The sequence below is a fragment of the Bos taurus genome, chromosome 24 (genome assembly GCF_002263795.3).
Source record: "Bos taurus isolate L1 Dominette 01449 registration number 42190680 breed Hereford chromosome 24, ARS-UCD2.0, whole genome shotgun sequence".
Lineage (NCBI taxonomy): Eukaryota > Metazoa > Chordata > Mammalia > Artiodactyla > Bovidae > Bos > Bos taurus.
In genome coordinates this window covers 19,763,812-19,787,449 of record NC_037351.1, presented here as the reverse complement: position 1 = coordinate 19,787,449, position 23,638 = coordinate 19,763,812, and the positions used below count along the sequence as shown (strand labels likewise).

The window sequence follows — 23,638 nt, the reverse complement described above, 5'->3', positions numbered from 1 at the left end:
CGCCCCTACGCACCCTTGCTGTTGCCGTCCGGTCCGCGCAGAATGGTGCATTCCTCGATGTTCCCGAAGGCCTCGAAGAGGCGGCGCACATCGTCCTCAGACTGCTGCTTGTTGAGCATACCCACGAAGAGTTTTCTATCTTCTGGAACAAAATTAGGAGATGCTTACCCGGGCCAAGGGCCCGGAGGCGCGGGGTGGGCCCGCGGGAGGAGGAAGGGTTACGGAGGGGAAGGGTAGGAGCTGGTAGCGGGCAGGAGGGGGGCTCACGGCCGGAGGGGAGGGATAACAGCGAGAGGGAGGCGGTGGGGCACCGCTCGGGGGAAGGAACGACCGGGTGAGGGGATGGACGAAGCGGGGTGGGGGGCACAGCCAGAGGGGGAGGGGAGGCGGGAGGGGTTGCGTCTGAGCGGGGACGGACGGGATTGCAGCGACTCTGCCCCTTCCGGCCTGAGGGCCGGGCCAATGGGCTGGCCTCTCACCTGTGGTCCACAGTCCTTTGGACAGCGGTACATCCTCTTCCTCCCTCTTCTTAGACACATACTTATCTTCCTCAACCACTTTCACCCCCAGATGCCAAAATTAATTCACAGCTGGCAGGTGGGCCACAGGGCCTATGTACACGCTGTTCTCTCTGCCTGAAGTATCCCCCACATCACAAAGCTGAATCCTCTAATGCTAGGTCTCCGCATAAATATTGCTTTCTCATCAAAACCCCTCTTTCTGCTTCTTCATTCTCTGTCTCACCCCGTCTCCTGGTGCAAAATTCAAAGGACAATTATTTACTGCTTTGCCTGAGTAGTGAGTTTCTGTCTAACTCCCCATCCCTCAAAGTAGGCTCCCCTAGCAAAGAGGCTAGGCCTCTGCTGGAGCGGTGGTAGAGGCACCAGGTAGGCCCACAGGACTGAGCTATGGAATGAATGAATGCATGTCCCATGCCCAGGGGCAACTTCCTTTCTGCCTCACATGTTCTTACCTCCACCGGGTGCTCCCTTTTCTCCCTCCCTTCCTATTCATTCTACAAAATTCAGTCCTGGGCACTTTGGAGGACCCAGTTTCTGAAGACTGGGCTCCCTCAGCAGACACCCCCCCAGACACACACACAATTGTGTTGAGTACCAAATGGTTTGTTGACAACACTCAGATGTGAACTTAGGGTGGCAGGGATTTATTAGGCTGTGTGGATATGTAGTAGCTTGTGACTGCAAAAATGTTTCCCATTCCACAAGCTCCTATTGCCCTGTAACTTTCACTCCTCCCAGGGAGGTGGGGTCTATGTTTCCGCCCCTGGAATCTGGGCTGGGCTCTGACTATTCTAACTCATAAAGAATGGCAGAAATAACCCCAGATACCTTCCAAGGCTGGGTCATAAAAAGGATCAGCTTCCACTCTCTGCTCTCTCAGGGATGGTTGCTCTGTGGAAACCAGTCACCATGCTGGAAAGAGCCCCTAACTGGACCACACCAGGAGTCCACACAGAAAGGATCCCAGGCCTCCAGCTGACAGCCAGCATCAGCCACCAGACATGGAGTGAATGAGTCCTGAGATGATTCCAGGCCCCAGCCCGTGAGTCTTCCAGCCGAGGCCCAGACAGCCAGGAGGAGAGACAGGCCTTCCAAGCTGTGCCCAGCCTGAATTCCTGACCCACAGAATCCATGAGTGTAGTAAATGGTTGTTTTACACTACTCCATTTGGGGCTGAATTGTTAAGTAGCCATAGTCTGCTGGAACGTGGTCCTCATGGTGGCAGACACCCACTCGATGTTTGTTGACTATTCAATGACTGACATGCACAGCCAAGGCTGCAGAAAAGCACACTCCAAAACTGCAGACAGCCATGTGTTCATGGTTTCCACAGAACGCAAGGGCACTCCAGGACCATGTCCTTCTGGATCCGGGGTGGTTGGTACCTCCTGCCCCAAAGCACTCTCATCACCCACACTGCCAGCAGAGTTCATGTAGAGATGGGGGCTGACTGGGCTCTGGAGCAGAGGAAACCTCCAGGTCCTACCTGGCTTTACACGCCACCCTAGAGTCCTCCTCTTCAGGAAGGCTGACTGCTGTCCTACTGGTACCCCCCAGCCTGGAGCACTCAGCACTGGGCAAGCTCTCCCTGACAAGGTGCTCCTTCCATGCCCACAATGCACCATTGCCAGTTCCTGCAACCAGGGATGGGTCAGGACACACTGGCTTGGATCTCCACCATCCGGGCAGGGGTGCTCCAGCTAAAGCTCTGGGCTTGGATCCCCAGCCCCTGCTCCAGTCTGGGTACTCCACTCAGAAGCTCAGGCCCTGGCAGGGCTGGGCATACCCTTGCCCCATCTCCAGCCCTCACCAACTCCAAGCTCTGGGCTGGGGGAAGCAGAGACTGGGGGCCTGAGAGGGAGTGGAAGGGGTGAAACTGAGGAGGGACGGAAGGCAATGAATTCACACAGAAAAGGGAGGGACAGAAATGGCAGAGACAGAAGAAAAAGAATTCAAAATAAAGAGCTGAGAGAGGAGATGGACAGAAGGAGACAACAGAGACAGAAGTGGGAAGGAGAGGGACTCAGGTTTAGCTCTCAGAAGCAAAGTGACATTTTACTGGAAGTGAACTGAGTTTTGAAGCCTTCAGTGGAGCCTTGAAACTCTGCTCCCAGGCGATCGCGGTCTTTCCCCTCTCCCAGCACCTTTTAAAGGCTCTGAGTTAATGGGATTGCTGGGAAGACAAAGAAGTGGCAACCTGCCCTCTCCTCATGCCTGACCCTCCTGCTCAAACACTGCCTCCCAGGAAGGACCTGGGAGGGAAGAGAAGGCCCAGCCTCCCTGGAGCCAGACTCAGATGCTGGGATTGCATCTCCTTTCCTGATTTCTGAATGTGTTCCTCTGCTTTCATTATGACAGCTTTCTGGTTGCATTAAAATTCATTAAACTCCCCATGTGCCTTTCTAGCCAGCTACTTCCCTTTTGACAGGTTTTTTTTTTTTTTCCCCTAATTCCTTCTTTCTCTCCCTGAAGTCATCCCTTACTGCTGATTCTCGGTTCTCCATCCTAAGCCTAGGTCCTTCTTGTTTGAGAACTTTCTCAAGGTGGAGGGGCCAGGCTCCCCCTCTTCCTGCCTGTTCAAATCTCCCTTTCTGGAAGGCCATCAAGAACCAAAGAAACCTGACTATAGGCTCACTTCTGGGTGATCTTGGATTGACCCCACCCAACGCACAGGTTTATTTGTTTCTGGGATCCTCTATATCTCTAGTTGGCTTTGGCTCTGGGTGAGTGATTCTAAGGCTTGTCTTTCAGACCAGGGAGTGAAAAGACTGATTCTGAGGGTCTATCTCCTCTGGCCCAGGCCCACTGGCTCACCCTCCCACCCTGCTGCCTTCGGCTGCATACTTCCTCACCCACCTTGGTGTCAAAAATGGGAAAAACTAGCCCCTCCTCATGTGGATGGTAGACTCCCAGGACGTGCTGCAGAATGAAGCAGCTAGCAGTAGTAGAACGGCGATGACCCTGACCTGGGGTTCTCTATCCAGGAGGAAGAGGAAATGGAGGTCACGGTGCAGGGGTAGGAGGGGAGACCAGAGGCTCCACACCTGGGGGAGGAGCGCTGGAAGTGACGGACTGGAGCAGACCCGGGCCGTGGCTGCCCAGCTGGGATGGACCGCTCTCCCTGTGTCCCCACCTCCCCAGCCACTTCCCCGAGGTGCGGTCCCCAAACTGTGTCAGACGACCACCAATGTGGTGTCTTGGACCTTATTCCAACCTAGCGAGAGTCTCAGAGGGTGACTGCATTTCCTCGGCCACTGCTCTACCCGCTCCATCATGGACACAGACTCCCGTTTCCAGGGCCAAGCTGAGCAGTCTCTGCCCAGAGCCCTCCTGCCTGAAGGACACAGGATCCCCTGAGTGATGGTGGGGCTAACCCTCAGCCTGAGCCCATTTTGGGGTGTGAAGCTGTGGTTGCTTCTCTGAGGAGATGTTCAGGCAGGTGCTGCTGGGACTGGGCCACAAAAGCCACCTTCACAGAAGGTAAAGCCAGGAAAGACCTCAGGGCCAGGGTGTAAATAGACTGAAGATGTCCCTGAGTGTTAAGTCGCTGAGATGGCATGGGAGTGGTCACCCCCCGGGGACGTGGGAGGCTGGTCTCTAGCCTAGTAGGTGGTTGTGTTAAGCTCACCTTCCAACTTCCGGCAGGTCTATAGGGGCTGGTCGGGGAAGGGGCAGAGGCAACACCCTGAAGGCTTTCTGGAGGAGGTGGCCTGGAGTTATGATGTCCAAGGCTCAGGAGCAGGAGCTCCAGGCCCACAACAGAATATGAGCAGAGAGAAAGATGAGAGGGCCCTTCTTTTCGTTTGCTTCCTGCCTGGGGGTCTGGGGGAGGGGTGGGGAAGTTTGGGCTTTGCTTTCCCAGGTGCCTCTGGCCTACCCTACACCCACCCTGCCCCCAACATACACGTCTCCCAGTCCTCTGGTCTCAGGCATCTTCTTCCTTTTCCCAGAACCTCAATCTAATTCTGAGTTTCAGTTTCCCAGCCTACTAGCACTGGGGGACACCTCTAGGAAGCCTTAAGTGCCAGTGAAAAGGCAGAGGAGTCTAGTTGCCAGGATCTCATGCTTGGAAAAGACCCTGATGCTGGGAAAGATTGAGAACAGGAGGAGACGGGAACGACAGAGGATGAGATGGTGGGATGGCATCACCAACTCAAACGGACATGAGTTTGAGCAAACTCCAGGAGATAGTAAAGGACAGGGAAGCCTGGAGCGCTGCAGTCCATGGAGTAGCAAAAACTGGACACAACTTAGTGACTGAAAAACAACAACAGCAACATGCTTGCTCCAGCCCCTCCAGGAGGAAAACAGACTCCTCTCATTCACTCAGAATATCCGGGCAGAATGGGGCTCTGGCTGGAAGGATTTGCATTCGAAAAGGAGAGCCCAGAAAACAGAGAAGCAAGACTCTGATGGCAAGATGAGGACAGGCTGCTATGGGGCATATTTCAGCGTGGTGCCTCAGGGCCCCAGACATGCGGGGCAGCATCTTGCTGGCTGTGCAAGATGAAGGGCCCTGAGTAGGGCAGAGGCGGGTGGCAGCCGCAGCACTTGACTTGCCAAATGCCAGCACCCTGGTTCTAATGCTCAAATTCCGGCTTAATTTTCAAAATTTGATTCGCTCATTACCATCGGCATTAAACAATATTTCCTGCTTAAGGATAGATGGCTGCCGGGGCACCGTGGACGAGTGCTCAGATGGCTAATGCCTTTTATGGCTGCAATAGACTTTTACTGTTCTCTTCCCTGCAGCTGCCGAGGGAGGGTTTGTGGGGGGACCTGAGCTGGAGAGAACCACGGGGCCCAGGGCCACGGTGGGGAAAACTTGGTTTTGAGTCCTATGGCTAGTGGGGTGGGCAGGGGGTGCAAGGAGACCAAGAGAGCCTGGCTGGGTGGGTCTTATAGGGCCACAACTGTAGGGGATGCTCTCCATAGGGCCCCTGGAGGCCCAAGAGCAGCAGTTTGGGGAGTGAGAAGAAGCTTCCAGACACAGTGACTGAGTCAGAGGCCTCTCTCCGCTCTTGCGCCTTTGGCCCTGGGGATGGGGAGGACTGCGCCAGAGCCCAGAGCTCAGAGCCCCAGGTGCCCATGCACCTGCCCCTTGGCTGCTGGCAGAGGCCATGTGGGGCCCTCAGCATCCCTTCAGCTGTTCACTGTGGGACCAGGGGACTTCCCGGAGCGCCTCCTGGATCCCAGGACCATCTGCTCTCCCTGGGGAGTGACCTTGTGCCTGAGGTCCCACAGTGGGAAAGACGGCTTCCTTCTCCCTAAACTCACCCTTGGATCAGGGAGGACCTTGATTAGAAAGCACATAGATTTGATGGGGGCGGCGAGGGGGGGACTGGCGGGGACGGGGAGGGCGGGGGAAGGATGGTGGGGGAAGGAAGCATTGGGGCCAGGGCACCTTCCAGGGAGTAACTGAAGCTGTTTGTCAAATCCTGGTTGACCGGGCCCCCTTATGCAAGTCACACGCCCTCCCTGGGCCTCCATTCCCTCATCCGTAAGAGGGGAGAGTAATCGCACCCACCTCGTAGGGCTGTCGGGATGAGATGAGGGACCCGAGATTTTTAGCCCAGGGCCCAGCACCAGTAGAATAAGCACAGTTCTGTGCTGGTTTCAGCCAGACGGCTGCTCACCCACAGGGGCGGCTTCTGGTGGGATGGAGAGGCCCACCCCACCCCTGGGGCATGGAGTGGACCCAGGGACACTGATCAGACACCTGCCTGAGGGCCAGCCTCAGAAGCCGGGTATCCCCCCCACTAAACAGCAGTGTTTTGGGGGAATCTCTGAGATGCTCCCCAGCATCCTCCAGGCCCCAGCCTAGACTCATTCACAACAAGAGTTGTTTCCTTGAAGTTACATCGAGCCCTGCTCTGGGCCCTTTCCACTGCCCCGACCCATCGAGCGCCCTGGCTCCTAAGGGAGAAAGGAGCATCAAACCGGACATCTGAATTGAAATCTGTGTCATTTTCAAAGCTGCTGACCCCACCCTAAGTCTGGAAGCCTCCCCTGGCCCCTTCTGGCCAGCCCTGAGGTGGGCAGCATGCAGCCTCACACCTGCCTTTCAAAGAGGGGAGCAGCAGGCAGGGCTGCGGGTCTGCACACCCTTCCTCTCCTGCCTGGGGGGCCCGTGGCTGCCTGCTTTCCTGTAGGGGACCGGGAGTTTGCAGCATCGCTGTCCACACAGGGGTTAAGGGCCTGGATTTGGGTCTCTCTGCAGCCCTGCGATCGGGTCACCTGACGCCTGAGAGCCAGTCCCTTCACCAGCTCACGGGCCAGGCCTCAGAGAGCTCTGCACGTGAAGCGAGCCCTCCTTCATTCCCACAACACACAGTGTCGGAGCCAGAGCCCAGCGCAGCGGAGGATAAAAGCGTTCCTGCCTGGGAAGAAGGCTGAAGGAGACATCAAACCAGATCAAAGGCTGCCGGGGATGGGGCGAGACGGGGCTCCCGCTCCACGGGGATGCAAATGAGGACCCTCAGCTGCTCCAGACCCCAGGGGAGGCAGCGCGGGGCCTTGATCTGCCAAGCTCCCTGCAGACACATACCTCTGATGTCTTGGCGGGAGGAGGAAGAACTCAGCCAGTCTCCCCCACTCACATTCTTCAGTGGAGTCTGCCTTCCAAATGCTTCGGGATGGCGCCGGGGCCACGGGAGTCCCTTCCTCACTGTCTCCTGACATGCACCCAGCCCCTATCAGCTGCTCTCCGCACAGCCCCACAGGAGTCAGTTACAATCCAGGGCAGGTCATGGCTGTCTCCCGCTCAAACCCTGCAGGGGCTCCCGTCTCACCAAGAACAAAGCTTGTGAGGGGTTTCAGGGACACCCCGCACTCCAGCTCCCCTAATCCCTCCATCCCTTTGCTCAGACACACACAGGTCTCGTGAAGTCTCAGGGATGCTCCTTGCACGCCCTGCCCCAGGACACTGACACTGCCCGTCCTCCTCTTGTCCCCAAGATCGTGCGCTCGGCATCTGCAGGACACTGAACTCCAGGAATCCTCCAAAAGCGGGGATGAGTGGGCAGCAGCCATGGTGCAGGCACACAGCCTGTCGTGAGGAGCTCTGCGGGCATGGCAGTGGGAAGGGGTTTACAAGGCTTGAGCCGGGCACTGGAGGATTCACACGCAGGGCTTGCAGCATGGAAAAGGCATGTGCAGAGGCAGGCAGTGTGACAGGCACAGGCTGAAGAGCCGGGGCGACACACACATCCCCTCCTTCCTTCCTTTTCCTCGCCCACCGCATTGTCAACACTTCCCCCGAGACCTCAGCCTGGACCCTGACCACTGACCGCAGGAAGCCTAGCCTGGGACTCAGACTCTGCACGCAGGCTCCTCCTCACCCGTGTCCATCCTCACTGCCCACCATGTCCTCCCTTGGCTCAGCCTAGCTCCTAAGTTGTAGCACCAGGGGTTCTTCTGTGGTCCTGCTGGACACTGAGGGCCACCCACCTCGATGGTCACCCAAGTGTCTTCATGACAAGAGCCAGTGGCCCCAACTCCCTCTACCAGAGCCTCTGCCACCCCCCTCTCGGGGCTCCTCAGTGCCCCTGTCCGGGGGAGGCCACAACTCTGACTCACTCCAGGAGATGGTTATACGAGCCACAGTACTAACAGAATGGTTCTCATTTATCAAATATTTACTGCGCGTGTTTGCTCAGTCACTTCAGTTGTGTCCGACTCTGTGACCCCAGGGACTGTAGCCCGCCAGGCCCCTCTGTCCGTGGGGATTATCCAGGCACGAATACTGGACTGGGTAGCCATTCTCTTCTCCAGGGGCTCTTCCTGACCCAGGGATCAAACCCACGTCTGTTAGGTCTCTTGCATTAGGCAGGTTCTTTACCACTAGCGCTGCCTGGGAAGCCCATTTACTGTACCTCCAGCACGGAAATAAGCCCTTTGCAGGTATAATGAATGTTTTATTATTTCCACTGTGCAGATGAAGAAACTGAGGCTCAGGAAAGTTAAATATCTTTCCCAAGAACACACAGCCAGTCACTGGGGGAAGCCAGGACCCAGATGGTCTGAAAGGAGCCAAGCTCTCAGGTCACCCTCCTTCTTGGTAGAAGACCAGGAAGTGCTACCTGGAGATCTCTGTCTCTCTTTACTCTCCACACCTCTGGGTCTGCCCAGATAATGGGCAAAGGCCTAATAAGCCCATTGATCTATGTGGATCAGGGCTTCTGATCGGAGCCCGAAGTGGGGTGGGGTGGGGCCCTCAGAGGCCGCTGCTCAGCTCAGATGGAGCAGGCTCTGGTGAGTCCCAACTGCCCAGAGACCCTTAGACACGACTCACAGCCCCTCCCCGGCTTCCCTCACTCCTCCGCCTAGAATAGGGCCCTCTGGAAGTCTCCTGGGTGACAAAAGAAGTCAGCTCTGTCCTGATGAGTCCTCAGGCCTTCCTCTGCCCAGGATCTAGGCCTCAAGGTCCTCTTCCCTCATCACATAGAGAATCAGACCTGCTGACAAGATCCCCTCGGCCTGCAGTCCACATCCCTCTGGGCCCTGGTGGCTGCCTGGGACAGAGGGATGGCTCTGTGCCCTTGTGTGCTTGCAGTACATCTGAGGAGGCAGAACTGTGGAATGTGGGGGCCGTCACCATCCCAGGGGGCACAAATGGCCCCTGCACCCTCTTCTTTTGCCCTCTGCAAGGGGATGGGAGGAAGGTCTGGAGGCCATACCCACATCCCTCGCTGCCTCCTTCTCTGGGCCTCCGCCCTTGACCCCCGTATCTTGTGAGTCTGCGCCAGGCCCTCCCAGCAGGAGCCTGGGGCCCGGGGTGGTGCTGAGTAGAAGTCACCTTTCATGGGGGCGGCAGCGTGGCCAGCTCTCCAGGTAGCTGATTATACATTTGATCTGCTACCTTATCCTTCCCAGGCGCGGCGCACGACAGACGGCCCCGCGTTCTGTGGGGACTTCTGCAGCCGAATCCTGTTGTCTGGTGGGGTTTCCGCTGGCGTCTGGCGCGCTCTCCAGCATTTCACCCATCACAGGATAATTTATAGCATAATGGCGCCTTTTTTCCTTTATATCATGCGGGAGCATAAATTACGGCCAGTTTGTCCTCAGCTCTCAAGGAGACAGACAAAGCCGGGCTTTATTCCAGCAAAGGGGGGAGGCTTCTGCAGGGGGTGGGCAGGGGCCGGGTGGTCCACAGGGGAGCAGGGACAAGAGGAGGAGAGACCAAGGAACATCTTGTTGCGGGGCAGAGAATCAGACGCAGCTGCAGATGGTGGGGAAGAAGTAACAGTGTGCACTTGGAGTGCTCACTCTGTTAACTGTGGAGGGGGCTCGTGTCTGCTGAGTGGGAGAACTGTGCCGTGGTCCAGTGCCTGCAGACCAGCAGGCCACAGCCTCTAAGCCTGGCTGCGGGCTGCCCCTCCCATTGCCCACAGATCTTCCCACAGCCTCATGGAGAGAGTGGTGCTCATGGGTCCACCCCCATCCCCTACCCCTGCCACTGCCAGAGACAGAATGCAGTGTGCAGTGCCCAGCAAACCTCCCGCTCTCTGACTCATGGCACTTTTTCAACACTGAGGGTGGGGCTTAACTTCTCTTGGGATGTGGGAAGAGCTGCCTGTCCTCTCCGGCAGGTGCACTCACCTGAGGGTCAACCTCGCTAGTCTAGTACAGCAGGGTCACAGCTGAACCCAGAGGCTGCAGCCCCCAAACCCAGCCCCCACTCCTGGGTGCTATGACAAGGACTTCTGGTGACCCTGGGTGGGGATGACACTGCTTGAATACCCTGGCAGAAGACCCCAGCCTCTGACCCCTCCCCATGTCAGGCTCGGGAGGCAGCTTGGAAGAAAATTCCCTCTTTTGCTCCCTGGAGTCCCTGCCCAGACAGAGCCCAAGTCCTGCCCCTGAAGAACCGCTTAAAGCACAGCCTTCCAAGGGTAACAGCAGGAGTCTTGGATCTTGCAAGATGCTAGTTCTCAGCCCTGGCTGCTATAAAATTTACCTGGGGGGTTTCAAAACACAGATGTTCCCAGCCAGCCCCTGAGACAGAAATTGGTCCATGCATCCATATTTTTGTTATGGTGTTTTTCAAAAGCTATGCAGGTGATACCAGCACAAACTCAGGGTTGGGAAGGGCTGGGATGGGTCTTCTTCAGACTGCTCCTGCTCATCTCTCCTCTGGCTCCCCATCTCTGCTCTCAGCCTGCCTGCAGGAGGTCAGCCCTTTGGAATAAAGGGTTCTGTGTGTGCTGGTGCTGGAGGAGGGTAGCACCCACTTCCTCTGCCCTGACCTGAACCTGGGCATCCCGCCATCCCTCATGGGGTTATCCTGAAAAGACATTGTTCTAATCTGGGAAGGTTCCCAGGTGGCACTGGTGGTAAAGAACCCGCCTGCCAATGCAGGAGATGTAAGAGATTTGACCCCTGGGTTGGGAAGATCCCCTGGGTTGGTAGGAAAGCATGGCGACCCACTCCAGCATTCTTGCCTGGAGAATCCCATGGACTGAGGAGCCTGGCGGGCTACAGTCCATAGGGTTGCAAAGAGTCAGACATGACTGAAGTGACTTAACACACACTCAAAGGAAGGTAGGATGAGGAGGGATTAGCGGGTTTAGGAGGCCTCCCTCCCTCCTTCTCTCCTCTCTTGTGCCTCTCTCCCCTCCATCCATCAGGCCAGCCCAGCTGTGAGAGAAAGGTCCCAGGCACCCCTTTCATCAACCCTGCAGTTTCTTTCCTATCCATCTTTGTTCTTACCACAGAGCCCTCCTGAAATCACCACTGTTCCCACCCCCTTCCCCTTGGAACAAGATGGTCCAGGCTTAAGTACAGGACTACTCACTGTATTAACTTGTGGCTGATAATGGACTGCAGATAGACACAGAGATGGATGGATGGCAGACATGATTAATAGATGCTAGATACCCAGATTAAATGTTGGATGATAGATAGATACACAGAGAGAAAAATGATTGCAGAAAGCAGATAGATTTATGATCGATGGTACATAAATAGTGATAGGTAAATATGGATGGATGGATGGCTGAGATGTTTCTGAGGACTTCAGATAATGGGGTTGAAATGTAAAAGGTGAGAAAACTACTCATGGTCACTCACACCTGTTGGGATATGAGCTCTCAGAGGAGCAAGGAACCCTGTTCTGCTCAAGACCTGTCTTAAACCAACTTCTCTGAACCTCTGCTTGTCTGATGGGTTTGATGTTAGTGTAGGCTACAGTGGGGCTGGTTTCCTGGGGATACCTGAAGCTTTGATGCTTTGCCTCCTGAGCCCCCAAGTGACCTCAGCAGGACCTCCCTCCCTGTCTGTTTCCCCCGGATGCATGCTCCTCAAAGGCCAAGGCCACGCCTCAGAGCAGGTTGGTTTTTGGAGTGGGGCAAGCTGAGTTGGCCCCTGCAAATCAGATGGCAGGTGTCAGCCCATATGGCACTCACAGATTCATCCATTCACTCCCTCCGTCGGGACCCATGCCCTCAGAGAAGCCAATGAGGGCTGACTCATCTGAAGCATTCGCTGCAAGCCAAGCACTGCTCCTAGCACTTTAATTTTATGGGGTGGGTCCCACAGTCACCCCCATTTTTCAGATGAGGAAACTGAAGCATAGAGAGGTTTGGCAACTTGCTAGAGGTCCCAGAGCTATTAACTGCAGGGCTCGGATTTGAACCCAGGTCGTCTGGCTCCCAAGCTTTCACCTACCATGCAGAAGGCATCCCTGGTGCCCCCGGAGAGTTGCAAGGCTCTGCTGGGCTCAGGACGGAACATGGCTCTGGGAACTGGGAAGAGCTGCCTGATTTGCAAGATGTCATTATTTCTAATGAGTAATGAGATTGTGAGGGGAGTGTCAGTTTCCTCGAGAGAACAAATTATTTCGAAGGGTGGCAGCATATTAACTAGTGGTGTGTGGCTGGCACTGCTAACTACAGAGGACCCTGCTCTTGTCACTCAAAGGGGCCCTCTGAGCTTGGTAGGACTTGGTGACCGTGAGGTTCAGTTTGCAGAAAGCCAGCTCGGTGACAGCCCTGGACCCCTTCTATTATCCTCTAGTCACTCATGCAGTCAGTCAACAAACCGTGTGCAGGGTACCGTGCTGGGAGACATAAGGAGTCGATCTGACCCTTGGGCAAGACAGTTTCCAAATCGGGGCTGGACTGGCCTACGGGGGGTAGGCAGAGCAGGCTGGGGGCTGACAGAGGGGGAGCTGCACCACAGAGCATGAAGACTTTGCTGAGGTGGGTCGTCATGACCACGAGGCCACGGGCACCGAGGACAGGCTGCCCACCTCTGTTTTCCAGGAAGAGCTGGGTGGGCGGGTGAGGAAAAGGGAGGAAACCCAGGACGGGAGCACAGAGGAGAGGATGCAAAGAATTTGACTCAACTCCAGGGCCTGTGTGCTGCAGAACTGTGCTTTGAAAAGCCAGCCACAAACCTCCCACTGACAAGTCTGGGAGGGGCTGTGGCTGGAAGTGCCAGCACTGTGGGCTCATTCAGGCCTGTTGGGAAGCAGAGGAGGGTGAAGAGCCTGGCTTGCTGGCTGGAGCAGCCCCCGAGACCGCCCCCAGTCCTCCTCACTAGGCCACAGCCAGACTCTTCTGCAAGGGCTGGTGCAGGCTGGGCATTTCTGGCATTCTGCCCATTTCTCACTGCTATGCTTTGTCAAAACATGCTCCTAGGCCCATTTGACAGGTCAGTCCACTGAGGCTCAGAGAGGCTGAGAACAGACTTCAGCTCACTGGAGCAGTATGTGGTAGACTTGGGACCAGAGCCACGTGCCTCTGCCAGCTCTGGGGCGCAGGATGGAATATGACTCCCACCCTCCTGCCCCAGGGCTGGAATTCTGTCCTTTGGGTTTTCGGCTGGTGGACTCAGCATTGCCCTCTTCGGGGAGGTCTCTGAAATGTAGTTGCTTATGTCACCTCAACAGGACTGTTTTGACTAGAAAATGTCCCCTATGATCAAAGGCACCCAATAAGCATTTAGGCCTGAGACTGGAAAAGGAGAGGCATGAAGGCACAGGGCTAGGAAAGGGCCAGAGGGGTCAGGGGAGGGGAGGCTGGTGGCTGCGAGAAGGGTGATGCTGGTGCTGAGCTGAGGAGGCCACCAAGCATGGGCAGGTTGGGAGGAGAGGGGCAAGTGACCGGGCAGGACGTGCAGGGGGGAATGGTGCGTGTTCCATTTGCTGCCGCAGCCCCAGAAAGGAGCCCCTCACCGCCAACCCTGGGCTTGAGGTGAGAAAGAGGAGGCTGGAAAGGCTGATAGAGAAGGAGGAGAAGCAGGGAAAGACAAGGACTCTCAGCCTAGGTGAGGCCTCAGTGGTCGCAGGGAGGGGTCTGCACCAGCCCCATGACCCTGCCCCCTTTCTCTCCTCCCAGCTCCCAGCAGCCAGATGGTATAGGGCAGTGGTGCCTGCTGACCTTGGGGTCCCAGGCACCTCAAGCTTTGTCTGTTGACTGCATTAAAAATACTTCACCCCTGGGTAGCTGTGACTATTTTTCAAATGCGCATAGATGCTGTTGTGATTTAAGAAGTAGCAATTCATTTAAAAGCACTGCCGGCTTCAAGGTAGCTTATTGCCATTTTGCATTCTCTCAAACAATGGATACCCAAAGTAAAACATCTGTCAAGGAGGGGTGCTGATGAATTTTTGATGTTAAAAATGGCTCTTAACCTTGAAAAGTCTGGGCATGCTGATCCAGGGAGGGCAGCGGGAGCTGGAGGAGCTGAATCCCACCCCCGTGGCGCTCATTCACAAAACAGCAGTGCTGTCGGCCCGGGAAGGGGGAGCACGGTGGATGCGGGGAGCACCCCGCACCAGCAGTTAGGAAAACTCAAGCTCATCCTTTGATGCGTCCAGAAGAGCCGGAATGGTGGAGACCCACAGCAGCTTCCAGTTAAAAACTGGGAGTGGATGGTGTTTAACTCTGTCGACACCAGGAGGGAGCTTGCTGTCTTCTCGCTGCAGGGAGTTCCTAGCTTAGGGCCCCAGCCGCACATGCTCACTTGATAAATGTTGTCAGAATGAATAACAGTGACCCACGTAGTCACGAGGAGGCGCAGTCTGAGCGCACACAGACACGTCTCTTTCCCTCCCACACCCGGCATGACCAGGGTCTACTTTCAGCAAAGATAAAATGAGAACCCACGCTGGGTTTAGCGGCTGGAGGCCTGGATTTTGTTCTCACCGGCTGGGAATTTGGAAATTCCCAGGTGGCGGTAGTTGTAAAGAACCCACTTGCCAATGCAGAAGACTAAGAGACGCGGGTTCAATCCCTAGGTTGGGAAGACCCCCTGGAGGAGGACATGGCCACCCACTCCACTATCCTTGCCTGGAGAATCCCACAGACAGAGGAGCCTGGTGGGCTACGGTCCATGGAGTCACAAAGAGTTGGACACAACTGAAGCCCCTTCGTAGGCACGCAAGCACGGCTGGGATCGGCTCTGACTGGGGCAGGGCTCAGTCTGGTCTCCTCGCCTTTCCTGGGCTGTGGGGTAACTGGGCCTGCAGTGGTGTGCTGACCGTGCTCATGGGGATTTAGACTCCTCTTGATCTAAGAGAATGATACAAATAAACTTATTTACAAAAACACAAATAGAGTGACAGATGTAGAAAACAAATTTATGTTTACAGGGGTATGCAGAGTACATCGTGAGAAACGCTGGACTGGAAGAAACACAAGCTGGAATCAAGACTGCTGGGAGATATATCAAGAACCTCAGATATGCAGATGACACCACCCTTATGGCAGAAAGTGAAGAGGAACTAAAAAGCCTCTTGATGAAAGTGAAAGAGGAGCGTGAAAAAGTTGGCTTAAAGCTCAACATTCAGAAAACGAAGATCATGGCATCCAGTCCCATCACTTCATGGGAAATAGATGGGGAAACAGTGGAAACAGTGTCAGACTTTATTTTTTTGGGCTCCAAAATCACTGCAGATGGTGACTGCAGCCATGAAATTAAAAGATGCTTACTCCTTGGAAGGAAAGTTATGTCCAACCTAGATAGCATATTCAAAAGCAGAGACATTACTTTGCCAACAAAGGTCCATCTAGTCAAGGCTATGGTTTTTCCTGTGGTCATGTATGGATGTGAGAGTTGGACTGTGAAGAAGGCTGAGTGCCAAAGAATTGATGCTTTTGAACTGTGGTGTTGGAGAAGACTCTTGAGAGTCCCTTGGACTACAAGGAGATCCAACCAGTCCATTCTGAAGGAGATCAGCCCTGGGATTTCTTTGGAAGGAGTGATGCTAAAGCTGAAACTCCAGTACTTTGGCCACCTCATGCGAAGAGTTGACTCAATGGAAAAGACTCTGATGCTGGGAGGGATTGGGGGCAGGAGGAGAAGGGGACAACAGAGGATGAGATGGCTGGATGGCATCACTGACTCGATGGATGTGAGTCTGAGTGAACTCCAGGAGTTGGTGATGGACAGGGAGGCCTGGCGTGCTGTGATTCATGGGGTCGCAAAGAGTCGGACATGACTGAGCCACTGAACTGAACTGAACTGAACTGATGGGAAGGAGTAGAGGGAGCGATTAACTGGGAGACTGGGATTGACACATACACACTACTACATAAAACAGATAACCAATAAGAACCTACTGTCCAGCACGGGGAACTCTACTCAACACTCTGTAAAGGCCTATATGGGAAAAGAACCTTAAAAAGAGTGGATTTATGTATATGTATAACTGACTCACTTTGCTGTACAGCAGAAACTAACATGACATTGTAAAGCGACTATACTCCAATAATAATAAGAAGAAGAATCCCGTGGAATATCGAGCTGCTCAGGGGGTAGTTACCTGTGCTCCTCTGCCCCCTCCCACACCTACCCCACCACACTTGGCACATCCCTTCCAGGTCTCCAGGGTCTGAAGGTGTCCCTGAGAGCATCCTTTTTGGCCAGCTCTACTCGGGGAGCACCCATGATTAGATCCAGCCCTCTTTCTAACCTTCATAAAAAGCTGTCCCCAGTCTCTTGTCCCAGCATAGCAAGGCCCTGTGTTCCCCTTGAACCAGCGGCTTCTAGAGCGCTAATGGTGGACCCTGAGGGGAAGAGGCTTTCTTTCTAGGATAGAAGCATTTTATCAAGGCCCTCCAAAGCCTTAACCAAAGGAATGGAGGTCTATGGTGACAAGTCAGGACCTCTGCCAGCAGGGGGAAGATGTGTGATGGCTTAGGACAAGGTGCCCTTCTTAAGACCCTCAAACCACCCTTTGGAAGCACCCATCGGTTCTGTGTTGGGTGGGGCTGTGCTTGGAGAGGGCTTCCCAGAGAGAGGCCTGCTCCCTGCCGCCCAGAAGTGACCCACGCAGGCCAAGTACTTAGCACAGCCCTTGAAATGGAGGAAAGTTGCCTGGTTATTAGCGGTGCCTAATGATATTTGCATAGATTAACAGACTTTAATGCAATCATGAATGCCACAATCCTGAGAAAATAATGAAGAAATCCATTACAAAGTCATAAAGTAACTAAGTCAATACAGTAATAATTTGATCCCATATTAGTAATAATTTCATCTCCTGCTGCAAGGCGATTTTCTAATGTGCACCGATTCTGAACACTTTTATAAATTTCACCTTTGTTTGAGATAATTAATTAACAAAATTTAAAAAGTATACTGCTGGTATTTTATACAATAAATTAGTCATTAGTCTAAACCGGCAGGCTATAATAAAACTTATTAAGATGGATGTGCTCGGATTGCTAACTTCTCTTCAAGTGGCCTATAAACCTCTCTTGGGCAAACCTGGGGCCTGCCTAGTGGTAGTGGTTCAGATGGGCAGTCTGGACCAACAGAAACCCATGATGTAGTAGGGAGGGAACTCCCAGCTGTCTCCAGGCACTGTGTTAGTTTCCTAGGGCGGCCATGACAGAGCACACAAACTGGGCACCCTAAAGCAACAGAAATCTATTCTCTCACAGTTTTGGAGGCTAGGCGTCGGCAGGGCTGTGATTTCTCTACAGGCTGTAGGGACGGATCCTTCCTGGCCTCTCCCCAGCTTCTGGTGTGTATCAGCAGCAATCCTTGGCTTTCCTTAGCTTGCAGGGTTATCACGCCAGTGTCTGCCTCCGTCATGACGTGATGTTCTCGCTGTGTGTTCCGTGTCTCTGTGCTTGAATTTCCTCCTTCCTCCAGGGTCACCAGTCCTACTGGCTCCGTGCTGTTGTTGTTCAGTCACTCAGCCGTGTCCAGCTCTTTGTGACTCCAAGGCCTCCTGGTCTTTCACCGTCTCCCAGAGTTTGCTCAGACTCATGTCCATTGAGTCGATGATGCCATCCAACCATCTCATCCTCTGTCGCCCCCTTCTCCTTCTGCCTTCAATCTTTCCCAGCATCAGGGTCTCTTCCAATGAGTCAGCTCTTTGCATCAGGTGGCCAAAGTATTGGAGTTTCAGCTTCAGTACCAGTCTTTCCAGTGAATATTCAGGGTTGATTTCCTTTAGGATTGACTGGTTTGATAGCCTTGCTGTCCAAGGGCCTCTCAAGAGTCTTCTCCAGCACCACAATTCACAAGCACCAATTTTTTGGCACTCAGCCTTCATTATGGTCCAACTCTCACATCCGTACATGACTACTGGAAAAACCGTACCTTTGACTAGATGGACCTTTGTCAGTAAAGTTGATCTACGGTCCGTCCTAATCCAACATGACCTCATCTGCCCTTGATTATATTGGTAAAGACCCTGTTTTCAAATAAAGTCACATTCTGAGGTTCCGGGTTGACATGAACTTTGGAGGAACACTATTTAACCCACAACAGGTACCAGGGCCTTTTGTGCTCATTGCCCTTCCTTCCCCAGGAAGGAAGGGATAGACTGAGTCAGGCTGAGGGGCTGAACCTGCCAGATGAAGCAAGGGCTGGCTATTGAAAATTCATGGTTTCCTAGGAGGTTCTCTGACAAGCTAAAGGGGGCCTGCGGACCCCTTGAAGTGGTCAGCACCATTTCATATCTAAGAGTATTTCTCCTGGAGAGAGGGTTCATAGCTTCCATCAGATTCTCAAAGGCCCCCAGTGGATTCTTGTCTCATTATTATGCAAAGTATGTAGGGGTCAGGGAGGGAGGGACCACAGAAACTAATCAACCAACCAGCTGACAAAGAACCGACAAGTACACAATGTACACGGTGTAGGTTCTGGGGATTCAGGAAGGAAGCTGTTGGAACCCCGGGACTATCATCAGTATGATGGCAGAGGCAGGGAGAAGACGCAGCGGCACACGCAACACTACATCTGGAACGAGACCTCCGCTGGGGAGATGTCTTCGGGTTGTGAATGTACAGTTGAGCATCTCATCTTCCAGACCAGCTGTGGGTCATGAGTTCACTTAAAATTCAGCTTCTATGACTTCCCCTCCCAACCAGGTCCTAGATACAAATGTTCAACAAAAGGGCACAAAGATAAAGGCCATCAATATCTCCAGGGACCTGCCTCCCCATCCACCCAGCTCTGAGTCACTCTAGGCAACCTTCACCAAAGGTTGTCTTCAAGACTGATGAGCTGCCGATTTTTGGAATCCAGACTCTTCACCTTTGGAAAACTTGAACCTTTTTCCTTTTCAGGCTCTATAATGCCCCATTAGGTGACACGATGCTAGGTTAGGCCTGGCAACACTCACTTAAGACAGGTGCCCAGCCCCCAGCCCAGATCATTCTGGGTTCCTAACTCACCATCACTTTCCCCTAGTTTGACAAATTCATTCTAGAATGTTGCCAAAGGTTCTCTTCAAGATTGAGAAGCGGCCAATTTTTGGAATCCAGCCTCTTCACCCTTTGAAAACTTGAGCCTTGTTCATTTCCAGGCTCTCTGATGCCTCAGAGATGATCTCCGGCTGTTCCAAGAGCCAGTCTGCCTGTTTCATCTGTCTTCCCAGGGCCACGGCTCACAGTTGGCTCTGACCCGAGATTCAGTCTAATTTACGGGGCTAGGTTTGCTGGCCTTGCCTTGTTTGGGTGTTAATTCTCTTTTTACAGTGTTTATCTACATTTCTCATCCTGAAGGCCAAGCTCTTTGCTAGAGAAGATAGGAGAGATGCAGAAGTTAAACTCTTGTTTTCTCTTAGACATCAGTTTACAGTTTGATTTCCAAGCAGATATAATAGGTGAGTCTCAGGCAGGAAGGCCACGGCCCACCTCCCCTACCCCTCTGCTGCCAGAGGCACCATTGTAGACCTGTCGGTTCCCATCTTCCTGTGCCACGTGGGTATTTGGGCAAACTCCAGTCCTCTTTCCATCTCTGGGGTTCCATTTCCAGCTTGACGGCAGGGGGAGGCATTTCTTCATGCTGTGCCCCCTCTTCTTTGCAGGTGTCTCCCCTGGATGATGGCTCAGCCCATCCCTATGTCTGTCCTAGAGGCACTGCTTGAGAAGGACTCGCTGACCCAGCTTTCCACCTCCTGTTTCCTCAAGGACATTGCCCAGTGGTCACTGGTGCCTAAGAAGCCCAGACTTACAACTTTTCAAGAAGGAACTGCAATCCAGTTTGGGATGAAGTGAGTGAATCACAAGCTAAAAGGACTACTTTGGGGGTAAATGAGGAGCACTCCATGAATTCAGTGACAGTGGCCCCACGGAGGCTTCCCTGGTGGCTCAGTGGTAAAGAATCTGCCTGCAGTGTAGGAGTTGCAAGAGACACAGGTTCCATTCCTGGGTCAGGAAGATTCCCCTGGAGGAGTGCATGGCAACCCACTCCAGTATTCCTGTCTGGAGAATCCCATGGACAGAGGAGCCTGGCGGGCTACAGTCCATGTGGTTGCAAAGAGTCGGACACAGCTGAGCAACTTAGCATGCATTCATGCAGGGGCCCATGGAGGGCTGTGATGAAGCTAAACTTATTGGCATGGGTCAGAGAACACTGAATTCGGAGAGAGCCCAGAAAGTGCAGAGGGAAAGGATGCTCTCCTGGAGGTTTAGGGAAAGGACATCACCTATTTTGGGAGTTCCTGCAACATACCAGGCATCAGAAATGACACTACTCTGGTGATGGTTGCTCTGCAGATGAGGAAACAAGGGCACATAAAGAGAGTAAGAGGCTCACCCACAGCTGCATGGTTAGTAAGAAGCAGGATTTGTGATCTGTACCCACACCGAGGTAGGGCCTGGGAAGTCTTCCACCCCCAGTGGCAGTAGTGGGACACCCAGCTCTCACTCTTTCCCCAGGCGGAAAGGATGGGGTGCTGGGGTGTGGGAGAGGAGTCTGAGTTCTACCCTCATCCATCGCCAAAGAGTTGGAGCTCTGTGGCCTGTGTCCAGTGCTTCACTTCTCTGGGTCTTTGTCTTGTCTTGGAAAGAAGCGTGTGGGATTGCTGAGACACACTGACTTGGGGAGGGGCCCTGAAGCCTCAGGGCACTCAGGGCACCAGGAACACCCCCAGCCCCTGTCTCTGTTCCTCCCTGCTCACTCTTTGCCTCCTACAGGACCCTTCCTTCCAGCCACTTGGCAAACTTGCCTCTGGGCTTTTGCCATTCAATTATCTGTTTTGTTTGTTGGTTTTTAACGTATTGAGCGACTTGATAATTTATTGCTCAAACTGAGACTCTTGTTAGGTTGAAAGGGGATACTATTCACAATTAGTACAGGAGAATCGACAACTCTGGACCTGTTCTGGAGCACCGGGACTCCTGGGCACCCGAGTTTCATGCAGTTTACCCCCCACTACCAATCTCTGCACTCCCCATCTTGAAAGCCTGTGTAACACGCCTCCCTGGAAGCCCTCCTTGACTGCTCCAGTCCACACCAATGACCCACCCAGGGGAACAGCCCCTGGCTCTGGTTCCACTCACAGTGCAGTATCATTTTCTTAAGGGGGTCTTTCTCCTTTCAGAGTGGGCAGGGTGGAGGTTCTGGGATCTATAAGGCAGCGATGTATGGGAAAGTACCGCCTCCCCCGCCGCCACCGCCCCAACCAAGGGCTAAATCAAGAGCACATTCTCCCCTCCAGGCTCTTCCCACAAACCTTGTGTGAATGGGGGCGGGGGGGGCGGGGGGGGAGAAACACACCAGACAGAAACCAGACACAAGAGCTCTGACCAGGACCAGAAATCAATTAGGGCGATATCGACAGCAAGGGGAAGATAAGAAGGGAGCAGGGGAAATCAAAGGCTGACAGCCAGGGGGCCGGAGGCCAGTGGAAAGTCAGCAGGAAGGAGAGAGATGCTTATAAACCCCTCTCTCTCCTTTTTGCCCATCGTATTCACAGGGCAGATGGTCTGCGAGGCATAACATGTGGCTGAGGGCACCGGGAACCCCTACCCACTGCTGGCCAAGGGGTCTTGGATCCCACCATTAGGTTTATCTCATTGGGGTAAGCATTACTGTCTTCAGGACTCTCTTATAGAACGCAAAGTCCCTCATCCCCTGGAGTCAGCCTCTAACACTTCAACACACACGCCTTTATCAGATGGCGTTCCCCTTGCCTGCAGCTGCCTCAGAGCGCTTGACAATGGTGGAAGAGGGGGATGTTCCCCCGAGACAGGCATCCTTTTAGGCAGCTGACCCTTCCCGGTTCTTTCTGGAACACAGCATTCTTCTTAGATTTTTTTTTTTTTTTAAAGATAAATTTTGCCCACAGGGAAATGTATATATATCTTAAGTGTAATAATTTAACAAATTATTTTTTACTGCACCATGCAGCATGTCGGAGAAGGCAATGGCACTCCACTCCAGTACTCTTGCCTGGAAAATCCCATGGACAGAGGAGCCTGGAAGGCTGCAGTCCATGGGGTCGCTGAGGGTCGGACACAACTGAGCGACTTCACTTTCACTTTTCCCTTTCATGCATTGGAGAAGGGAATGGCAACCCACTCCAGTGTTCTTGCCTGGAGAATCCCAGGGATGGGGGAGCCTGGTGGGCTGCTGTCTGTGGGGTTGCACAGAGTCAGACACGACTGAAGTGACGTAGCATGCAGCATGTGGAACTTCCCTGACCAGGGGTCGAACCTGTGCCCCCTGCAGTGGAAGTGTGGAGTCTTTAACCACTGAATCGCCAGGGAAGTCCTAATTTAATATGCTTCGACATATACAAACTCCAATGTGCCCCACACTCCTATGAAGATACAGACCATCCCCATGTCCCCAGGGGCTTCTCTCATGGCCCTTTCCAGCAGCCCTACCTCCTCGAAGACACCCAATACCCTTGCTTTTTTCGCCACAGTGGGGGCGAACTGTTCTAGAACTGTGTTCATAGTATGACGATGCGGGTCTGCTCCTTGCACTCAGCATAATGTCTGGGAGACCCTTCCATGCCTCCCCTGCCCTCTCCAGGCTGCCAGAGATGGTGAATGGTTCTGGGGGAGCCGGGAAGGGGACCCTGGCTGACCGCGGCTCGCCTTAACTCCACAGATGGGCAAAGGGTTAGAGTGTCCAGTGCCGTTAGGGTGAGAGGCCCGGGAGGGTGAGCTCTGAACCCAGGGCCACAGGACCTTAGAGGGACTATGGGTGAGAACTGGGCTCTGGAAGCGTGTTGAGAGGGTGCACAGAATAGCTAAGGATGCTTCCTCTTCCAGAGAGACGGGCTGTAGTGTCTCTTACGTGTCGCCTACCACCTACGTTCGAGCCCCGCCCATCTCTCCTTTGTCACCGCAGGACCTCCGAGCTGTCCCCTGCTTCCCCCTCATTCTCATTTATTGGCTGTCTCCACAACAGCAGCCAGCACTGGCTGAACCCGGCCCTCCTCTGCTCACAGCCGCTCAGGGCTCCCTGTGCCGCTGAGTAACATCTGAAGCCTTTTAAACGGTCTGCTGGAGACTGCGTGGGCTCTGTTCCCAACCTCCCCACCCACTCCTTCTGTGTCCTCACTCGTCCTGCTGCAGCCAGGCCCAGCCCCGGCCTGACCTTGAACACTGGCTGACAAGCGGCAGCCATGCCTTTGATTGGGGTTCTTGTTACTGTCTGCCCGCCACCCACCCGGCCGTGAGTCCTGGGACGTCAGCCCAGCTCTTAGCAGAGGGCCGGGTGGTGCTCACTAACCCGCTGTGACACACGGAACGGATGAATGAAATGCTTCTCTCGCCTTTCCAAAGGGCTCCGTGACCCAGAAAGGTGAAGAACCTCTAGGCAGGACCAGAGCAGCCCAGTCAGTGCCAGGCCAAGGATGGAGGGTTCCACGTCAGGGGCAGAGAGGCCGGGAGGACAGGCCTGGCCAGGCAGAC

The 23,638-nt window shown here is 54.0% G+C and overlaps 1 protein-coding gene across 51 annotated transcripts in view; it reads right to left on the bottom strand.

The window, feature by feature from the left end:
* CELF4 (CUGBP Elav-like family member 4) overlaps positions 1–23,638 on the bottom strand; it is a 313,094-nt gene that overhangs the window by 30,992 nt on the left and 258,464 nt on the right. For 27 of the 51 annotated variants that reach the window (XM_059880885.1, XM_059880886.1, XM_059880888.1 and 24 more), the window contains exon 4: positions 14–142. In XM_059880885.1, coding sequence (XP_059736868.1) covers positions 14–142 — 129 coding nt within the window. 51 annotated transcript variants of the gene reach the window in all.